We start from the raw sequence: 19,247 nt of genomic DNA on the forward strand, positions 1-19,247 counted from the left end.
AACATTAGGGGTGTTATATTAGCCTTTAGTAGCCTTTGCCTGCAAGTATTTTCTTTTCTTTTTTTTTTTTTATTTTTCAAGACAGGGTTTCTCAGTAGCTTTTTGGTTCCTGTCCTGGAACTAGACGAGGCTGGCCTTGAACTCACAGAGATCCGCCTGCCTCTGCCTCCCGAGTGCTGGCATTAAAGGCGAGCACCACCACCGCCCAGCCTGTAAATATTTTCTTAAAAAAAAATAAAGAAAGAAAAGAAAGGAAAAGAAGGAGCCAGTCTCAGAGGTAAACCTGTCTGTTAAATGACCATGCGAGTGGAGCACACCTCACGTTGTCCCGCGGTTCTTATCAGCTCATTTAGTGCTCACATCATCTTAGAAGGTAGATGCTGTCTCCCCTGTGCTGCAGAGAAATCAAGACAAAGCTAGGGAATCAGAGTTTAAGTAACTTGGCAGAAGTACAGGAATCAAGGGTTGTAAGCAGGCTACCTGGCTTCCAAGCATCCATTTTGGCAACAGATAGTTTGATCTCTCTCTCTCTCTCTCTCTCTCTCTCTCTCTCTCTCTCTCTCTCTCAGTTTTTCAAGACAGAGTTTCTCTGTGTAACAGCCCTAGCTGTCCTGGAACTCACAGAGATCCCCCTGCCTGTGCCTCCTCCTCTGCTGGTATTATTAAAGGCATGCGCCACCGTGCCTGGCAGATAGTTTTCTAATATGAATTCTTTGTCCTGCTGATGGCATGAAGCCAGTAAGGGCATATTTTAAGTATAACTCCATGTCGTTAGAATATTAATGTCTCCTTTATATGTCCCTCAGATAAAGTATGTCCTTGTTTAGTAGCATGATTATATAAGCCATGGTAGACCTCTGTTGAAAACTTTTGGCAGAACTAAAAACAAAAACCCACTATGTGGAAATGCTGTGGAACTAACTCTTCCTGCGAAAGTCTGTTTTCCTGCCGGGAATCCTTCCATGTCTGATGTAAGGGAACTGGAGAGCACTCATTGGGTTGGAGAAGGATAGCCTCATTTTCGGGTTTTAAAACAATTGTTCACACTTGTCTGAACGATGGCATTTAAATTCTCCTCCTTCCTCCTCCTTTTTTTTTTTTTTCTGTGCAAAGGATGGAGTCCTAGGCCTTACACCATTAAACAACACCCACTGCCTTCTATTTCTTTCTTTTAAACAAATGTTTTTTTTTGCATGAATGTGTATTTGTTGAGGTCCATTATCCATGTCAGTATCTTCCTCAATTGCTGTCCACCTTATTATTTTATATTATACATAGGGAGAGAGAGATTTTGAGACTGAGTTTCTTTCTGTGCCGGTTTTTTTTATCAGGCCATAGACAAGACTGTGGGATATTTTTTAAATTAGTGATTGATGTGGGAGGGTCCAACCTATTGTGGGTGGTACCACCCCTCCACTGGTGGTCCCAGGTTCTATAAGAAAGCAAGCTGAGCAAGTCATGAAGAGCAAACCAGTAAGCAGCACCCCTCTGTAGTCTCTACATCAACTCCTGCCTTTAGGTTCCTGCCTGATTTAGTTCCTGTCCTGATTTCCTTCATGGATGAACTGTGACATGGAAGCATAAGCCAAATAAGCCTTTCCTCTGCAGCTTGCTTTTGTCATGGTGTTCCATCACAGCAATGGTAACCCTAACTACGACAGTCTCTCGTTGAACCCAAGGCTGGTTGGCTAGATTGGGAGGCCAGCAAGTCTCAGGTATTTTCCTATATCTAGCTCTCCAGTATGGTTGTTCTTTTGAGACAGATTCTGCTGTAGCCCAGTCTGGCTTCAAACTCCTTGTGTAGCTCAAGACGGTATGGATCCTCAGACCTTGCAACTTCTACTTGCCAATTGATGGGATTACAGATGTGTGCCACCGAGCCTAGCACTCCATGCGTTTCTTAATCCTCAGAATCTCTGTGGCTCTTGACTGACTGTTTTAGTTGTTCAGATCTAGGAGAGAGCGGAGAACTTATCTCCATTTACAGTGAGTAATATTCTAATCTAAGGTCACCTGAAAAATAATGTAGTCACGGGGCCCTGGCTCCTTCCTTGTCCAAAGCTCTTTGCCCTGTGGGCTCTGTCTGAGTAGGGAACATTGTCTCAAGGGGTAAAATAGAGTGTGGGTTATATAGCTCTGAAGTTCATGATTGTGTGTGTGTGTCCATATTGAGGCTGGAGGACAATATTAAATGGTAGCCCTCAGATACCATCACTTTTTTTAAAAAAAAAAACAGTCTCTTACTAGGTTGAACCTCATCAAGGGGTCCGCTGGCTGGCCAGCAAGCCTTCAGGAGTCTCTCCAGCAGGGGGATTACCAGCGTGTACTACCATGCCCGATTTTTTTTTTTTTTATGTGACTTCTGGGCATTGACTTGGGTTTTCATACTTGTAAAGCAAACCCTTTACTAACCGAGCTCCCTGTCTCCTCAGCCCCTTCTCACTGATACTCAGTTCTAGTTCTGCGGAAATGGCTCCATCGGGGCTCCTAGCAACGACAAAGCACAAATCGCTCACTGGAGGAGGACAGTCGTTTATGGTCTATGGTTTTTTTTCCCCATGTGGTTAGTTTACTTGAACGTTTTCTCATCCGTGGAGTGATAGTTTAAAAACATTCCTCCATGACAGGGTCTAGCCTGATGTAGTCATTTCCTTCCTGTCCAGTAGGAGCTGCCGTACCTTCAATGCAGACAGTGAATGCAGAGCTGCAGGCTGATGCTGAGGAGGCTGCCGGAGTGAACGCGAATGAACCCCCAAAAGCTCCAGCGCCAGCACTGCAGCCGCTCTTCTCGCTGATCCGAGGTGAGGTGGAGCAGATGGACTCCAGAGCTCTGCCCCTCTTCCTCCACCAGGTAAGACCACGCCCTGTGTTCGCAGCCTCACCAGCGCTGCCGCCAGTGTCTGGAGGCATCTAAAATCCGCTTCTCCATGACTGACCCCTCCACCCATTGTTGACCCTAAACGCATGGCCAGTAGAAAGTCTGGCCTCTTCTGGGAGGTGGACACACTGTGACCTGGATGATTTGTCGTTTGGACAGTAGCCAACGCCTTTATCCGGTGACTCAGCTAAGGCTAAGGAGGAATCAATATGGCAAGAGTTTAGTAAGCTCCAATAGGATGCCAAGAGTTCTGCTAGCCACTGAAGGAACAAAGATTTCCTAAGGCATGTTCCAAGGAGAGCCGTGGTTAAATGGGAGAAATAAGTACGTAGACACAAGTGTGGGGTTTTGTGCTGTAGAGTGGACAAGTATAAGGTTCAGCAGTTAACTTGTCAGCAACAGAGAAAAGAAGGCAGCTCCTGAAGGGAGGTTCAGGGTAAACGGGTGCTGGAACGGCTAAAAGGACTGGCTGCTCTCCCAGAGGACTTGGTTCAATTCCCAGCATCCACAGGGCAGCTCACAACTGTCCAAAACTCCAGTTCCAGGGAATCCCAACACCCTCTGGCCCCTGCAGGCATCAAACACACAAGAGGTGTACAGACATAAATCATGCAGGCAGAACACCCACATGTGTCAATTTTAAAGAGTCTTACAAGAAAAATGAGCAGTCACAGCCGAGGGACTAGGCTGTGAAGACATGGCTGGGATGTCACAGCTGGAAAGAGGCAGGCAAGATGCAGACTAGAAGCCGTTGTCACTGAGAATGCCTTTGCTGGGGGCTGTTGCTGTTGTTGTTGTTGTTGTCTTGCACTGGGGTGGGGTGTTGCTGTTCTGGTTGTCTTGTGAGTCTGGGGATAACTGTAGGCACTCAGCTACCTAGTGACTACAATACCCAGAGTGCAACTTTACTTCTGGAAACAGAATCTTCTGAAGATTGGGAGGTGGGATGTGTTGAGTTGGGAGAATGTGGAGAGAAGAGGCCTTCAGGACAGCAGTGGAAAGGAAAGCCTTCTCACAAATGAGGTCACTTGGGAAAAATTTAAATATTTGTGATTTGCCTTTTATTTGCAGTTAAAATGAAAATAATTGGTACTTGGGACTAGAGAAAGATTTTTGTTTGTTTTCCTTTTTTTTTTTTTTTTTTTTTTTTTTTTNTCCAGTATACCTAGGGCTGTTACCGAGAAACCGTGTCTCGAAAAAACTTTTTTGAAATTTTTTTTGAGACAGGGTTTCTTTGTAGCTTTGGAGCCTGTCCTGGAACTAGCTCTTGTAGACCAGGCTGGTCTCGAACTCACAGAGATTCACCTGCCTCTGCCTCCCAAGTGCTGGGATTAAAGGCGTGCGCCACCACTGCCTGGCTAACTTTTTTCCCCCCTTTGTTTTTTTTTTTTTGGTTTTTTTTTTTTTTTTTTTTTTGAGATGGTGTTTCTTGTGTCCTAGCTCTGTAGCTCAAGATGCCTTGGATTTCTGATCCCCCGCCTCCTCCCCTCAAGTGACATGATTCCCATCATGAACCAACATGTGCGGTTTATGTGGTGTGAGGGACCAAGTCCAGGGCTGAGCAAGCACTCGATGCAAGGGATCAAGTCCAGGGCCGACTGAGCCAGCACTCTGCCAAACTGAGCTACAGCCTTAGCCTTAGCCTTAGCTTTTCCTCTCGTTTACTTCTGTTTCAACTGTTGCAGTGAGCAGTCATAATATTTTTAAGTAAAATATGTTTTGTCCCAAGGCACCAAGTTGTATGTTTTTATTGTCTGCTGTATGACTATAAGGAAGCCTGGCCTGCACCTGGCCTCTAAAGCGTTACTGACTTGCCATCACTGAAGACCACCTCACCCAGGCAGCCCTCCCTTGGCGCCCAGCCTTTGTTACATTCACGTAGTGGACTGAGTTTGTAAGAAGTGTTCACAGCTGTTTGATCATCCTTACTGCCATTTGCTCTCATTGCGTTCCTCAACACTAGTACTAGAATTTGCTATCAGATTGGATGCATTTGTGTTTAAAATAACCTGAAGAAGTTTGGATATGGGCTGCATTTAAATACCATTGTAGTAAAGCATCATTTTAAAAAGCTTTTTTTTAAGTCTGTGTGTGTGTGTGTGCAAGTGCGCGCGCGTTCTTAGAGACCAGAAGAAGGTGTTGGATCCCCTGAAGCTGGAGTTGCAGAACATTGTGATCCGCCCATCATGTGTGCCAGTACTTGAAGCCACCCTTCACCACAGAGCCTCTCTCAAGCCCCAAGCCTCATTTTTTCCTAAGGATGATTAGGTTCTGGGTTATCTAGGAGACTCCTTGTTCCTGAGTGATAGACGCACAAGTGTAGAGATATTTGAAACGAGCCCTGCGGCTCTGGAAGTAGTTTGCTGAGAGAGAAAGTGGATGTGAAAGTGCGACAGTCTTTGCCGGATCAGGGGTGAAAGTATGTGCTGTTGGTTTTCCTGTGGTCTGAACTCCGCTGAAGAAGTTCAGTAAAATGTCGGGGAAAGAATATTTAAGATGAAAATGGAAATAGCAAGGCAGACATCTTTTTATGGAGTTTCTATCCTTAAGCCATGGTTGCATTAGAATTAAGAAGGTTTCTTTCAATGGCAGGTGACCTCGGGCAGGGGCAAATCAGTCTGGAAAGAAAAGCCCCATTTGAGTCTGAAAGACAATAATAATATTGACTGGACCTAAAGATTATCCGCTTCCATTTCACTGAAAAACACTACCTCTTTCCCAGAAACTCACAGTGTCCTAGCCCTCTAACTGCCGTTCCTCTACGTCCCACAGTCTGCATGCTCAAGGGGAGCTCAGTGAGCAGAAAGGCTTTTGCTGAGCTGTGTGGCTTGGCTTCTTTATCATGAGAAAGTTGGTGGAAGATGAATTGCGTCAATGAGCATGAGCATGCGGTGCAGTGTTTGGTAGGTACACAGTAAAAGCCTACGACTGCTACACCACACAGCTCTGTCCTTACTGTCGCCAGTGCAGAGACTGCTGTGAAGTTCCTGCCGAGTAGCTGCAAAGGATGCTGATGCATTAGAACCACAGGAGTCGGCTGAGGTCATCACCTCTGTGCAGGATGCAGAATACCCTGTCACTTCCCAGGAGACACGGCTGGAGAGGGGTGGAAGTGGTTTCATTCATTTGAGCAATTCCCAGTCCATCACCTTTTGCCTTTCGCCTACATTCATCAGTTGTAAACATTTTGACAAATGTTTATAGTTTTCTCATTATGGTTTGTACATGTTCAAATACTTTTTTTCATTTAAATATTTCGAATTAATTTTATTATGGCATATATGTGTATGAGGGGATGTGAAGGGCATGCCACCATATACATATGGAGGTCTGGGGACAACCCCATGGACAAACAACCCCATGGACAACCTCTCACCTGCATGGGTTCCAGGGATCAAATTCAGACTGTCAGGCTTACGCAGCAGGCAGAGCCTGTTGACCTGCAGAGCCCTCCCACGGGCCCTTCCTCTGTAATAGCAAGTGTTGTGTCCCTTCATCGAATCCCACCTGAACTTTCTCACTGTGCAAACCTCCCTGCATTAACTCTAGTGTTGTTTAGATTTTCCCCTTCTACCTGGAAGTTACCGTGATTTAGATGAAGCACAGCTTAGACCCTGTCACTTCACTGCTCAGGGCCTTCCAGTGACATCTCATCTCATTCATATAAAAGTCAAGCAAAACCCTCACCATGACTTTCTGTGATCTGTGCCTGTTACCTCTCCACCCTTGATTCCTACCAAACTGTCTCAGTGTCTTCTGGGAGCTCTGGCCTCCTAACAGCTCTCAGACTGAGAATATTCCTGCTTCAGGGCCTGACATCTGATATCTCTACCTGTAGGTTGAGAACTGCTGGTCTAGGTGAAGGGAAATTTGAAGGTGACAGCTGCATCCCAAGAGGGCAGTTGTACTGCTCCCAGCAGATCAGATCTTGGGACAGACTCTCCGGGCATTGCTTTGTTTCTGCTGAACCTGAATGTATCGAAAGGTGATCTAGACCTTTTGTACTCTTGGAGTATTTAAAGATATTTAAGTTTAACAGCTACTTTATTGTTCTGTGTACTGGCAGGTCCCTAGAAAATAGAGATAGGGATCTACAAATGAAATCCTTTATTTATTTATTTTTTACTAGAAACCTAGAGGACTTTGTAGACGCTGTTCTGAAAGTGTAAAGCTGTCTGTCTCGATGGCTCAGCACACAAAGGTGCTTGTCAGCAAACCTGAGCCAGTCCCCAGAACTCTGATGGTGGAAGAGAAACCAACTCCTGCGAACCATCCTCTGATCTCCACACATGTACACATAAAGAATAACTAATGTAAAAGCAATGTAGTGTAATGTAAAACAATACTTATGTGGAATATTTTACATATCACAAGTTATGCCAAACTTTATCAATAGTTTAGCGCTTACTGGTCTTAGTTATAAATACCTTATCATCAAGGTCCTAAAGAAAATCTCTTAGGTTTTTTTTCAGATATAAAAATATAATTTATATGTGGATACATATAAATGTGCAATGGATCTGCTTCTTAAAATTCTACTTCTCAACCAAAATCCATATACAGTATAAACAGTGGTGAGGACTCCTAAAAAGGAGTTGTCCTTGTGCATCGCAGGGCCCAGAGCTGAGATAACCACCACAGGGTACAGTTATCTTTTATTGCTTATTTTCCCGGGCTGTGTGTTGACGCGGGGCCTTGAACCCTGCCAGGCAAGTGCTCTCCCGCAAGCTCCCTTCCCAGCCTGTACAGTTGCTTGAACACACAGCATGCATTCCTTCTTTAAGACGTTCTTGCTGCATTTCTCTACGGCGTCAGCACTGCTGTCACCCCATTCCTCAGAGCCCTGCGAGGGGGTTTTGAAATCCGCAGCAGAGGTTGCTGTTTATTAGAGGAAAGGCAATTTTGGAGTTTATGTAACACAGTTACTAAAGTGCCAGCACCAAACGAAATCATTAAAATCTTATTCATGGGAAGGCAAGGAATTGATGCATTTCACTCTTCATCTGCAAGTACGGCAGCTGCAGAGGGTAAGCCTGGGGACCGGCTTTACATAGAGCACAGCGCTCCACCGCGTGAAGAGGGCGTCAGTACACGCCATTTCCCCGCAGAGAGCAGAGGCCATCGTGCCCCAGAACTTCCTGCTCTCTGAAGTTGGATATACGGAATTAAATGTTGCTTCTAAAGTTTAAAATGGCATTTTACTCACTTTTGTACATTCTTGAGTCTGAGATAAAGACACTTGCTGAATGATAATTCTGTTGGATTCAGGAACAGTTCGTGGATGCCACATGTGATGATTGCAAGACCAGGCCAGATGTAGGAAGGTAACAAGTGTGAGACAGAGAATCAAAAATATAGTGGAGACATTTTAGGAGTTCAGAGATTTTTAATCAAAAAAATTCTTAACTAATTAATTAATTTAATTAACTGTGTTTGTTTGTGACAGGGCTTTCTGTCCAGGCTGGTCCTAGACTCATGGGATTAGGCTGTTGTTTTGCCTTATCCTCAGTATCTGAGCTTAAGGTGCATGCCTGGTTCAGTTTTATTTTGTTTTGTTCTGAAGATCCTTTAGAAGGAAACTAGTAGCCAGGCGATGGTGGCGCATGCCTTTAATCCCAGCACTTGGGAGGCAGAGGCAGGCGGATCTCTGTGAGTTTGAGACCAGCCTGGTCTATAAGAGCTAGTTCCAGGACAGGTTCCGAAACCACAGAGAAACCCAGCATAAATAAATAAATAAATAAATAAATAAATAAATAAATAAATAAATGAATGAATGAATGAATGAAGGAAACTAGTATATGAGAAACCTTTTCAGGCATCAGCTCCCAGGACTAATGTCTCTAGTGTTTGGTGTAAGTGTGGCATTGCACAAGTCCAACTGTTGACATTTCATTTGCCCTCGTTTTCTCTCCCTTTTGTTGTGCTGGGAATTGAACCCAGGTCCCCCCACACAGTAGGCAAGCACACTGTCACTGAGCTACATCCTCAAGCTAAGCTATGTTTATGGTTCTAGGAACTAGATTCAGAGCCTGGAGCATGCTGGGAAAGCACTATCACCGAGTTAGCTTGGCCTTTTCAAAAACAGCAATACAGCACTGGGTCTGTGATTAGCACTCAGGAAGTAGAAGCCAAAAGATCAGCAGTTCAGCGTCATCCTTGGCTACATAATGAATTCCAAGCTAGCCTGTGCTACAAGAGATCTTGTCTCAAACAATAAACAGGACTGAAGTGATGGTTCAGATGGGAAAGCGGAGGCAAGTGGCTCTCTGTGAGGTTGAGGCTAACCTGGGCTACATAGTGGGACCCAGTCTCATAAATAATACCAATAATAAACGTGGAGAGCAATTGCAGAAGACAGCTGTCTTAGGGTTTCTACTGCTGTGAAGAGACACCATGACCACAGCAACTCTTATAAAGGAAAACATTTCACTGGAGTGGCTCACTCAACAGTTCAGAGGTTTAGTTCATTATCATCATGGCAGGATATGGCAGCATGCAGGCAGAGATGGTGCTGGAGAAAGAGCTGAGAGTTCTTACATCTTGACCTGCAGGAAACAGGAAGTGGTCTCAGACACTGGGCATGACCTGAGCATATATGAAACCTCAAAGCCCACCCCCACAATGACAGACTTCTTCCAACAAGGCCATACCTACTCCAACATAGCCACACCTCCTAATACCGCCACTTTCTATGAACTTATGGGGGCCAAATACATTCAAACCACCACAGTACCCCATGTCAAACTCTAGTGCATACACCTGTGTGCACACACACAAACATGCTCACCGAAAGAAATGATTAACAAATAAAAACATCACAACACATGTGCCTGTCGCAGCAATAGTGCTACTTACAACCCCACCACTTGAGAGGCAGGAGCAAGAGGATCAGGAGCTATGGTCCTCCTCAGCCGCATGTGGCGTTCAAGACCAGCCTGGGCTACGTACAGACACCAAAACCAGTGTCCCATGAGGTTCTGAGCTGGTAGTTTTTAAACTAGAAATGAAATGAATGGTGGAAGGGCTTGTGTGTAATCTTATTTATTTGTGTGTGCGTGTCTGTGTGTGTGTGTTCATGTGGAGGTCAGAGGACAGCTTAGAGCAGTTGTTCTCTCCTCCTGTGTGGATCGCATGGATTGAACTCAGGTTGTCAGACTTGGTGCACATCTTTCCCTACTGAGCCATCTCATCTCCCTGACCCCGTTTCTAACTTTTAATTTATAATAAACAATAATCGCCAGGCGGTGGTGGCGCATGTCTTTAATCCCAGCACTCAGGAAGCTGAGGCAGGTAATCTCTGTGAGATGAAGGCCAGCCTGGTTCTACAGAGTGAGTTCCAGGACAGGCTTTGAAGCTACACAGAGAAACCCTGTCTCAAAAAGCCAAAATAAATAAACAAACAAGCAGAATAATCTTTTTAACCTTTTCACCCCTGTTGTATCTTTGTAAATCTTTAGCTTTCCGCTCATCCTTAAGAAACTTGAGGGACTAGGTGATGCTTGTTCCCACTGGAGCTAGACTAGCAGGACTTGGTGACATGGACTGAGGAATGCCTGTGCACAATTGCTGACGGGGACCTAAGGATTGTGTCCCGCGCTTACAGAGTCCTCTCAACTTTGAATGTGGCGAAAGTGTTTTTGTTAGTAATCTATCAAAGCAACCTTTCAAAATCTTGCTGGCTCCCAAGTTTGTCCTTTCACTCAAATATTAATTTCTTCTTTTGTCTTTATAGGTAGCTGAGACCTATTTCCAGGAAGAGGACTGTATCCTTTCTTAACTACAGACAGAAATTTATAGAATGCTTGAGGAACCCATCTTTATATTTTATTTTTTTAAGCTGAAAGTCTGTGCAAAAAAAAAATGTGGAGACCATATGATTTTGGTGGGTTTTGGCAGTTGTGTGTGCCCATGTAACCGCCTCAAAGAGCAAAGTATAGGAAATAGGTCACTCCAGAAAATCCCCTAAAGCCTCCTAAATTTGGCTTTCATCAAGGAGGCCTAATTTTACCAACATTAAACATTATGTTCAAGAGAATGTGGGGAAAACACACACACTGCTGAAGGCGAAACATTTAAAAGTCTGTTAGATTTTCTCACTCAAGCACGGAGTCAAACCTGCGCATAATGGAGCATCCTGGGACAGCAGCAGCTCCTCTGACTGCTCGGGGCAGCAGTGGTGCCGAGCTGCGCAGCAGCAGCGCCCAGAGAAAGGCGTCATTCGGTGGCTTTGTTGTTTGGAGAGCATCATGTCAAGATGCTTTTGCATCATTGGGCAATTTAAATTTATTTTTTAATGGTTCCTCCCTGACAGAAATGTTTCATGACACATAGCTGTGTGTAGCTGCCAAGGAAAGATTAGGTCTTCACTAGCAACCAACAAATACTGTTTTCAAGTAGATCCCACGGAAGCTTTTGAATAGGAAGCATTCAGGCCTGGGCAGCGGGAGCAGAGGAGTGGTTCTGCTTCTCCTGGCCCCAGGGATTATTAAGGTGACGGGAGGGAGAGCTGAACTCTCAGTGTTCATGGGAAGGACACAAAGCTAAACCTTCCGATCGTCTTTTCCTTTTTTCTGGGTCAACATTTAGAACACCGCCCAGAGGAAGCTTGGCATTTGGACAGTGTTTCTCAAACCTCCTAAGATGCAAGTTTGTGTGGCACAGATGGGAGGCCAAAATGTCATAAGAAGATCAACCAAAAAAAAAAAAAAAGAATTATGTTATAATTAGGAAAGTCACTGGGGTAAATTAATTTTTTGTGAAAGCCCCATGCCATGTTTCCATTATTTAGCATTTGATACTTTTTGGCTCAGTGGAGAAAAATGTCCAATGAAAAGTAAGTAAAGAATCATGAAACCAGAGAGAGACCCTGACCTGAAGGATCTCCTGGTCAGGGAGTCATTTAAGGAGAGAAATGAAGGAAACCAACAGACTCCGGGATCCCCTGTGGTCCTCTATCCAGTTAGATGGCTTTGGTGATGCTGCCAATGCCTTGCCAGGCAGGCAGTCCTCGAGTGAAACCTTTCGAGTCTGCTGCTTGTGGAGCCCAAGTACCTCTGCATCGTGTGTTACCATCGAATGTACTTACCCAAAGCCAGGAACCCTCCCGTCAGGTGTGCCTAAGTTTAGAAACATTCGAGCCTTCTCATTGTTTTGGTCAGAGGAGCACATTTCTTGGCTTCTCTAGGACATTCCTTTGCAGATATAGTCTCGATTTCTATTTTCCTCAGTTTTTCTATTCAGACGAGAAAGCAATGAAATTCATTCAGCTTGAACGACTGTACCATGAGCAGCTGCTCGCGAATCTTTCTGCCATTCAGGAACAGTGGGGTGAGTACAGACTGACCTGGAACTCGGAACTCAAAGCCATCTAACAACCCGCTATCTAGAAAGTGAGCGTAGTGTCCTGGTTCGCATGTTAAAAGAAAAGAAGTTACACAGTCAAGTGTCTGTTGCAAAGCACAGGCCGGGGATGCGCTTCCCATCTGAGAGCTTGCCTAGCGGGTACAAGGCCAGGGGGTTCCCCTGCAGCATGAGAGGGAAGGCAGACGGTGTTCTCTCCAGGCCTTGCTCTCCATAGCTCTGTTCTCATTTTTCTGCGTGTGCTCCTGGCTAGTTTTGTTTTTAGAATGTTTACTGTTCTGTGAAGGACTCGTTTAGCTCCTTCTAACTTTGTTAACCTTGGGGTTGCTTGGGAAGGTAGCGGTACATTAATTATTCTAGTGAAGCCTAAATACATTTTTGTAAGAGCCAGGGATTAACAAGTATTTTAAATTTAGAAACAAAATGGAGAGCTGTCCAGCCACATGCAGTGACGCCTCTGAGGAATTCGGAAAAGGGATTCAATGGTGAAGATTTTGAACAGCTTGCTAAAATTTGCACAACACATCAAGAGTAAGTATGTCATAATTTATTTAAAGTAAGTTGGAGACTATTGAAGATAAGCATTATCTTAAGTATTGAAATGTATGATCCATTTCTTTGTTTTCTTGCTGTTTTCAACTTAAGAAACTGAACTGAACTGAGTATAATGAAATTTTAAGGATTCTTTCTCGGCTCTTCTTTCTCACCGACCTCACTGGGTTTCCATGGGCTCAGACACATCGTTACTTTTGATACTGTTTAATTAGGAGATCAGCAAGCCAAATTATCTAAGTTGCGCATTAGGACTTTTGTTCCATTTGTCTTTTAATCATTATTTATTACTTTAATTTTATTAAATATATATATTTATTTCTGTATATTGATTATTGCTATTTTGGCAGTTTTCCAGTGTCTGTTTGTGATAAGAAGAGCTGTACCCTTCCTAAGAGCAGTTCTAAAAAGCTCAGTATTTCATATTTAACCTAACTGAAGGAAAACTTCATTACCGGGTACTTTCCAATTTCTTGACTTGTGTCAAGGAGATAGGTTTACAAAACTAAATTATCCTAATAATAAAGCTTGTTATTTTTTGTTCTGCTTATCTTTGCTGTGAATTGCTCATTGGGTCACTCAGAGCTTTGAAGGGGAAGGGAGCATGGGGTTTAAATAGCGCCCATTTCTGGACTTGGATCCTGAGTGCACTGTACAAAGGATAAAGGGTGGTCTGTTTTGCCAGTAACTTTGTCTCCTCTTCAGAATAATGGGCAGTAAACTAAAGCTCCGTGTGTTGATAATGAAACAGTCCTAGTAATTGCTGCTTAGCCATGCAGAAGAGAGGGCATTTGCTTGGGGATCTGGATGCCCTGGAGACCAACCTTGGAAGAGCAATAGAGGTTCCAATGGAAGTGTCCGGTCCACTCTCCGAAGATGGTTTCCCTGTGCTAGGAATTTGAACCTTTGCAAACAACCTTTTCAGGGATTCTGAATTGTAACTCATTTTCTTAGGAAGTTCTTATGTTAGCTTTCTACTTTATATTTTCATTTTTATAACCTATTTAAAAGATTAGAAGCCTTTAAAGTAAAGATAACTTATTTACTTTCAATATACTCAATGCAGACACCACCCACTGCCCTCCTGAAGGAACTCACGGTTTGTTAGTGTGTCCTAACTGTTTGAAGTATTTACTTGAACATGCTATGTGCATGGTATCTTTAGATCATTGTACCCCAAATTATGCCTCATATTTATAGTTCACTGTATGAGCCTGGTAAATGTTTCCTACCACTGTCTATGATTAGCACTAACAGAATCCAAAATACAAACATTCTAACCTCTCAGAAGGTCCCTTCATTGAGTTACCAAGTCAACCTTTCCCACTCCCCTCTCCTGTGATCACAGCTGAGTTCTGTAACTGTGGCTTTACATGCTATATGATTTCATACAAACGTGCAGAATACAGTTATTGTTATAGATCCTTCAGTCCATCATTGTCTCTGGGTTATATTTTATCACATGCAGTATCAGTTTACTGTTATACTGTTACACCAGTTTATCGTATGACCGTGTGGCAGCTTACACACCCATTTCACTTACTTGCAGACATTTGAGCCGTTTCTTGATTCTAAGTATTATGATAATAATATAGCCAGGATTTATTTTATCCATGCCTTTATTGGCATACTGTTAGAAAAAAATCCTAACACTTGAAAGTTGTCTGTCCACAAGTCATTCCAACATAATTATGTTCTGTCATAATCTGTTTTAAACTGAAATTGTAAAACATTTATGGTGCAAGAAGCATGTGTAACTTGTTTGGGGTCTTTCAGCAGTGATCGGCTGTCCTGTGAGCCACGGGAGCCGGTGGCACTGTTTGCACCCTGGGAATGTCCCACGCTAATATTAGAATGCAGAGAGGCTCTATTTTTTATATCCATTTCTGTGACATTTGTTTGGAAGCATGCTGTACTTTTAAAACTATGTTTTTCTTCTTTTCCACAGCCCTCTCTTGTCCAAGCATAAGGTAAGAGGTGTTCTTCTGGCTGTGGGGCATGTCAGCATCTTACATCTGGGGCTGGGCCATCCTAGAGAAACCTTTCCTCAGCACACTTGCAGTTTTCTGTTTTAATGCAACAGTTTCTCAAAAAAGCTGTGATTATGTTTTTCCTTTTTAAAAACGTTTTAGATAGCACCTGTGGAAAAGTCACTGGGGAGAAAATGCCTTACCCGGCCGGCAGTGTCTGAAGAGCCAAAGGGAAGAGGAGCAACAGCCAAAGAACCAGGTCCGCTGCAGATTATACTGGAGAGGAATAGACAGGAGTCCGCTTACCTGCGGCATTTTAAAGTATTAGATCTGAATTGTTGTGGTGAGAGTTTTTTTGTATTTAGATTTTTGTATATATACTTATAAAAAGTATAAACCCCACATTTTATATGTATTTCCATTTTTAGATAACTGGAAGTTATAGAATATAAAATCTTTTAAAAAGCAAAATAATTTCTATGTTGTCAGTAAGGAAAACAGAATATAAAAAGATTATACAAAAATAGTTATGGCTTACAAAAATACAGATATGAAATGGCTTTGGTATATTTAGATATTCTTTCTTGCTAAAGGAAAAAAACAACCATTACTAAATGGATAATCAGGTACCGACCTTTTCTATAAATCTAGATAATGAGAAGTTCTATCTGGATAATTTATAGCACTAACATACACTGTATGTATGTATGTGTGTGTTTGTGTGGTGTTTGTGTGCTATGTGTGTACCGTGTGTGTTTCTTAATCATTAAGATGTGTTTTATATATCAATTTGTGCCTCAGTACAAAAGACTTGGGAAACTTCTAAATGCATTTATGGAGTTTGAAGAATAACTAATGTTTTCAGGGTATTTTTTATTCTGATGGATGATTTTATTGTGATTTTATATTTTGAGCTTTATGATCCTGGGCCTGAGAGCCCTGATCTGAAAAGAGATGACAGAGTTTTGAGTGAGCGCCCTGATGATGCGGATGGGGCTGTTGGCGTCCATCAGCGCTCTCCTCCGTGAAGCTCTTGTCAAGCCATCCTGAAATCTCCATCCCCTTTCTCTCCTGACACAAAGTCGGCACATTGCCCTGTGTCAGTCCCACAGGCTCTGTTCTTTGTGTCTCTTTTCTGGTCATTTGTATATCAGAAACAGGGTAAAATAAGCTTTGTTACAACTTCATAGACATGGAGTAGACATCTCCCCAGAACTGAGCGGTGCAGGAGTTCAGAGTCATCCTTCTTGGTTACCCGGTGAGTTCCAGCCTGGCCTGGGCTGTGTAAGGACCCTGTTACACCAAGCTTAGGGCTGGCTTGTGTAGTACAGCTGGGGAAACTGAGGCACCCCGTTTACAGCCATTTGTTTGGGGCCCTGAATCTTAGGTAGAGCCTGGATCTTCTGGCTTCTAACTGAATACCTCATGCTTCGACTGTGTAAACTGTAGGGATTATCACTGCTTCAGCAATCCAAACATAAGCTAATATCCATCCTATGAAGGGTGGACCGAATCCCGGACAAGGAAGAGCACTGTCGGTGCTGTGGGCGACTTCCCCTGCCTCTTACGCTATATTTTGTCATTGTTGTTTATCACCTCCTTGTATATGTGATGATCCCCAACCTTGTGGCTCACCAGGACTTAGGGAGTATGCTCCCAGTCTCGTTGAGTCTCTGAATCCTACAGATGTGTTTTGTGAGTACTGGGAATTTATGGCTGAGCTTGACCCTTTTCCCCGGCTGTGGCCTTCCTTGTTGTGACCCCAACCCTACACCCGCCTCTGGTAGGGCAATACCAGGAAGCTGGGGCAAAGCACACAACCCCTGGGAACCAGCTGCCCGCCTGCTTTTGCAGTCAAACCCTGAGAGTGGGAGAGAGCAGGGATGTGGAACTCCCCAGAGACGACCAGTTCTTCTCAGTCTTCTTTGATATTTGAAGTTGGGGGTGGGGAGAACCCAGAACTCCTAGTTCCACTTCTGCATTGAGAGCTGAGGATGCCAGCCCAGTTCAGGCTTCTTTGGCATCTGAGACAGTACTTAAAAAATGCCTGATCTGTAACAGGGACTCAACTTGGATTGTCAGTTGATAATTGAAATCCCAATAAACTTAAAAAAAAAAAGAAGCAATAAAATTACTAATTTATCTTGCACTTCTGACCCTTATTTGTGGGATTATATGCCTTCCTGAAATATTTAACAAGGCGAGAAGGCTTCTCTGTTCACAGTGGGCAACATCCACTCGTTATTCACATAAAGGGCTTTAGCTGTCTTAGGGTTTTTAAAAAAGTATTTTAAGTTGATTTTATTCTAGTAATAAGGCTGAAGTTCAAACCTGTTTCTACTTTGTGTCAGAATGTGTCCTTTTTATGTCCCCTTTGTGACCATGTAGTAAGCAGTTGTCATTGAAAGCACATTTCTAAGGGTACTCTGTTCAGATTGCAAATTTGATCTGAGCAAACTCTTGTTCATCCTGATTAGATGTAGTTCTACTTACATATTATATTATTATTAAGGTGTCCTAAAAATATGTACTCGATATGCTATACCTTAAGTAGAAGGAAAAAAAAAACCTTTCTAACTTCAGTATACAAAAAGACCAGTAAGTGTATTCATTTAAATGTAAAAGACCAAAAAATTCAGAATGTAAACATCTTCATTTGTAATTAAGACTGACTCATTTATTTATTTTAACACTCTTTTGAAGAATCTTTATTTTTTTATTGCACTAATGCTATTTATTAAACACTGAGCATGCATGTTCTACCTAAGGCCATTGCAATGCAACAGGCAGCATTTCTGTCTGAGAGGGTGAGATAATTTTTTGTTACACATGTACTCATCTGTCCCTTCTCTACCTTGACATGCAAAGCATTGTTTGGAATTCAAATGCAGCTCATTTTTCTTCATCTTCAGAAACTGAAGCCGGTCCTGCCATGGAACCTAGTGGAGGCCGGCATGAAGAGCAGCCCCGGGAGAGCAGCCCCGGCTCTCATCAAATGGATTGGCAGGCGGCTTCCCCCGACCTTCCAGTAAGTGCGGGGAAGGACCACACGGAGGGGGAGGAGGAGCCGCTCCTCGGCAACAATGCCTCCCAGGAGCTCCACACCCCGTCCCCAGAGACTGCCAGGAGCAGGTCAGGGCCAGATGCTACTGAGAATGGCTCTGAGGGTGACTGCGGCTTGCAGGCACCTCCCACAGAGGACCACCCTGACGTGGCCGAAGACCTTAAGGTGTCTCCTCCTAGTGAGTCAGTGACAGAGCCGCAGCTCTTCGCTAGCGGCGACGCTTTACCTCCTGTGTTGATTTCAGAGAGTGAATATTCACAGGCACACCGAAAAGAACTCTGCCTGCCAGTTCAGGGTGTATTTGAAGCACTGCCCAGGGAGCAGCTGCAGAGCGGTGAATTAGATGAATCCCGTCGCCCAGCCGTTGACGGGAAATCACCACAGAGTCAGACTGACTTGGAGCCTGGCTCTGAGAATGCACTTTGTGGCGACAGTGAAGCGTCTGACGTAAGTGTACCCCGTCCAGAAGTGTGTATGACCCCAGAAGAAGGGCGGGATAAGGAAGACCAAGTCAGTAAGGAAACGGAAGACTATCTGCACAGCCTCCTGGAAGGATGCTTAAAAGACGCGGAAGAGTCCCTCTCCTATGAAGATACCCAGGACGACGACTCTGACCTCCTCCAAGACCTCTCTCCTGAAGAAGCATCCTACAGTCTCCAGGAGAGCCTGCCTCCTGATGAGAGCTCGCTCTCCCTTGATGATCTGGCCAAGAAGATAGAGATCGCAGAGGTAAGGCAGGAAGGAATAGCAGCTAGAGGAAGATGAATTCTCACATGTGCAAAATGTTGCTTTGTTTTTATGAATTTTTTTCTGGTTTTAAGCTAGCAAAAGCATTAGTTGTTAAGTTATGCATGTTGAATCAGATGGCGTGGTTCCTGAACTGTAAACCACGCTGCCTGCCTCTACACAGAGGCAGGGAAGAGCACCATTCTTCCACTTCAACCTTGTGGATTCAATGTAGCATTCTCGGGGCTCAGATGAAGACCAGACTGGTCACACTTGAGGAAATCTTTCTCCTCAGAGCCACAGAAAATGAAAGCTGGTGTGTGTGCTCACTGCTCCTTCGGTGTATCCGCATCCATCTTAGATGATTAGAAACCGGCTTCACAGAATAGAACTGCAAAGTAATGACACTGGGAGGTACTGGGTGGACTTGTAAGCTAGTAAGTAGAAAGAAAAATTAAAGAAAGAGGACTGTCATCCTTTGTTTAATAAGAAAATTTTAAAAGTCCTGGGAAGAAAAGATTAACACAAAAGGTAAGTCTTGGAAGACAAAGATAGAAAGCCACTGCAGGTGTCCTGCCCTAGGGGAGGGAGATGGGTGGGAAGAGCGGACTCATGGTGGGCGGATCCAGGGCGGGTCCTCAGGCTCATCAGCTCCCTGGGCCTTTGCTCTGGTTCTCTAAAGCTTCTTCTGCTGGGA

The 19,247-nt window shown here is 43.8% G+C and overlaps 1 protein-coding gene across 3 annotated transcripts in view; it reads left to right on the forward strand.

Annotated features, from left to right (window-relative positions):
* Positions 1-19,247, forward strand: part of Cnst (consortin, connexin sorting protein) — an 81,373-nt gene that overhangs the window by 47,950 nt on the left and 14,176 nt on the right. For 2 of the 3 annotated variants that reach the window (XR_007591838.1, XM_050142823.1), the window contains exons 3-9: positions 2,664-2,851; positions 10,611-10,641; positions 12,119-12,205; positions 12,655-12,769; positions 14,739-14,760; positions 14,923-15,019; positions 17,673-18,553. Coding sequence is in view for 2 of the 3 variants with exons in the window: in XM_050142823.1 (XP_049998780.1) it covers positions 2,664-2,851; positions 10,611-10,641; positions 12,119-12,205; positions 12,655-12,769; positions 14,739-14,760; positions 14,923-15,019; positions 17,673-18,553 (1,421 nt within the window). In the remaining variant the exon portion in view is untranslated. The remainder of the gene's footprint in view (positions 1-2,663; positions 2,852-10,610; positions 10,642-12,118; positions 12,206-12,654; positions 12,770-14,738; positions 14,761-14,922; positions 15,020-17,672; positions 18,554-19,247) is intronic. The other variant, XM_050142824.1, reaches the window with a different exon arrangement.

The sequence above is a fragment of the Alexandromys fortis genome, unplaced genomic scaffold (assembly GCF_014885135.2).
Source record: "Alexandromys fortis isolate MF-2015 unplaced genomic scaffold, M_Fortis_MF-2015_v1.1 scaffold_51, whole genome shotgun sequence".
Classification (NCBI taxonomy): Eukaryota; Metazoa; Chordata; class Mammalia; order Rodentia; family Cricetidae; genus Alexandromys; species Alexandromys fortis.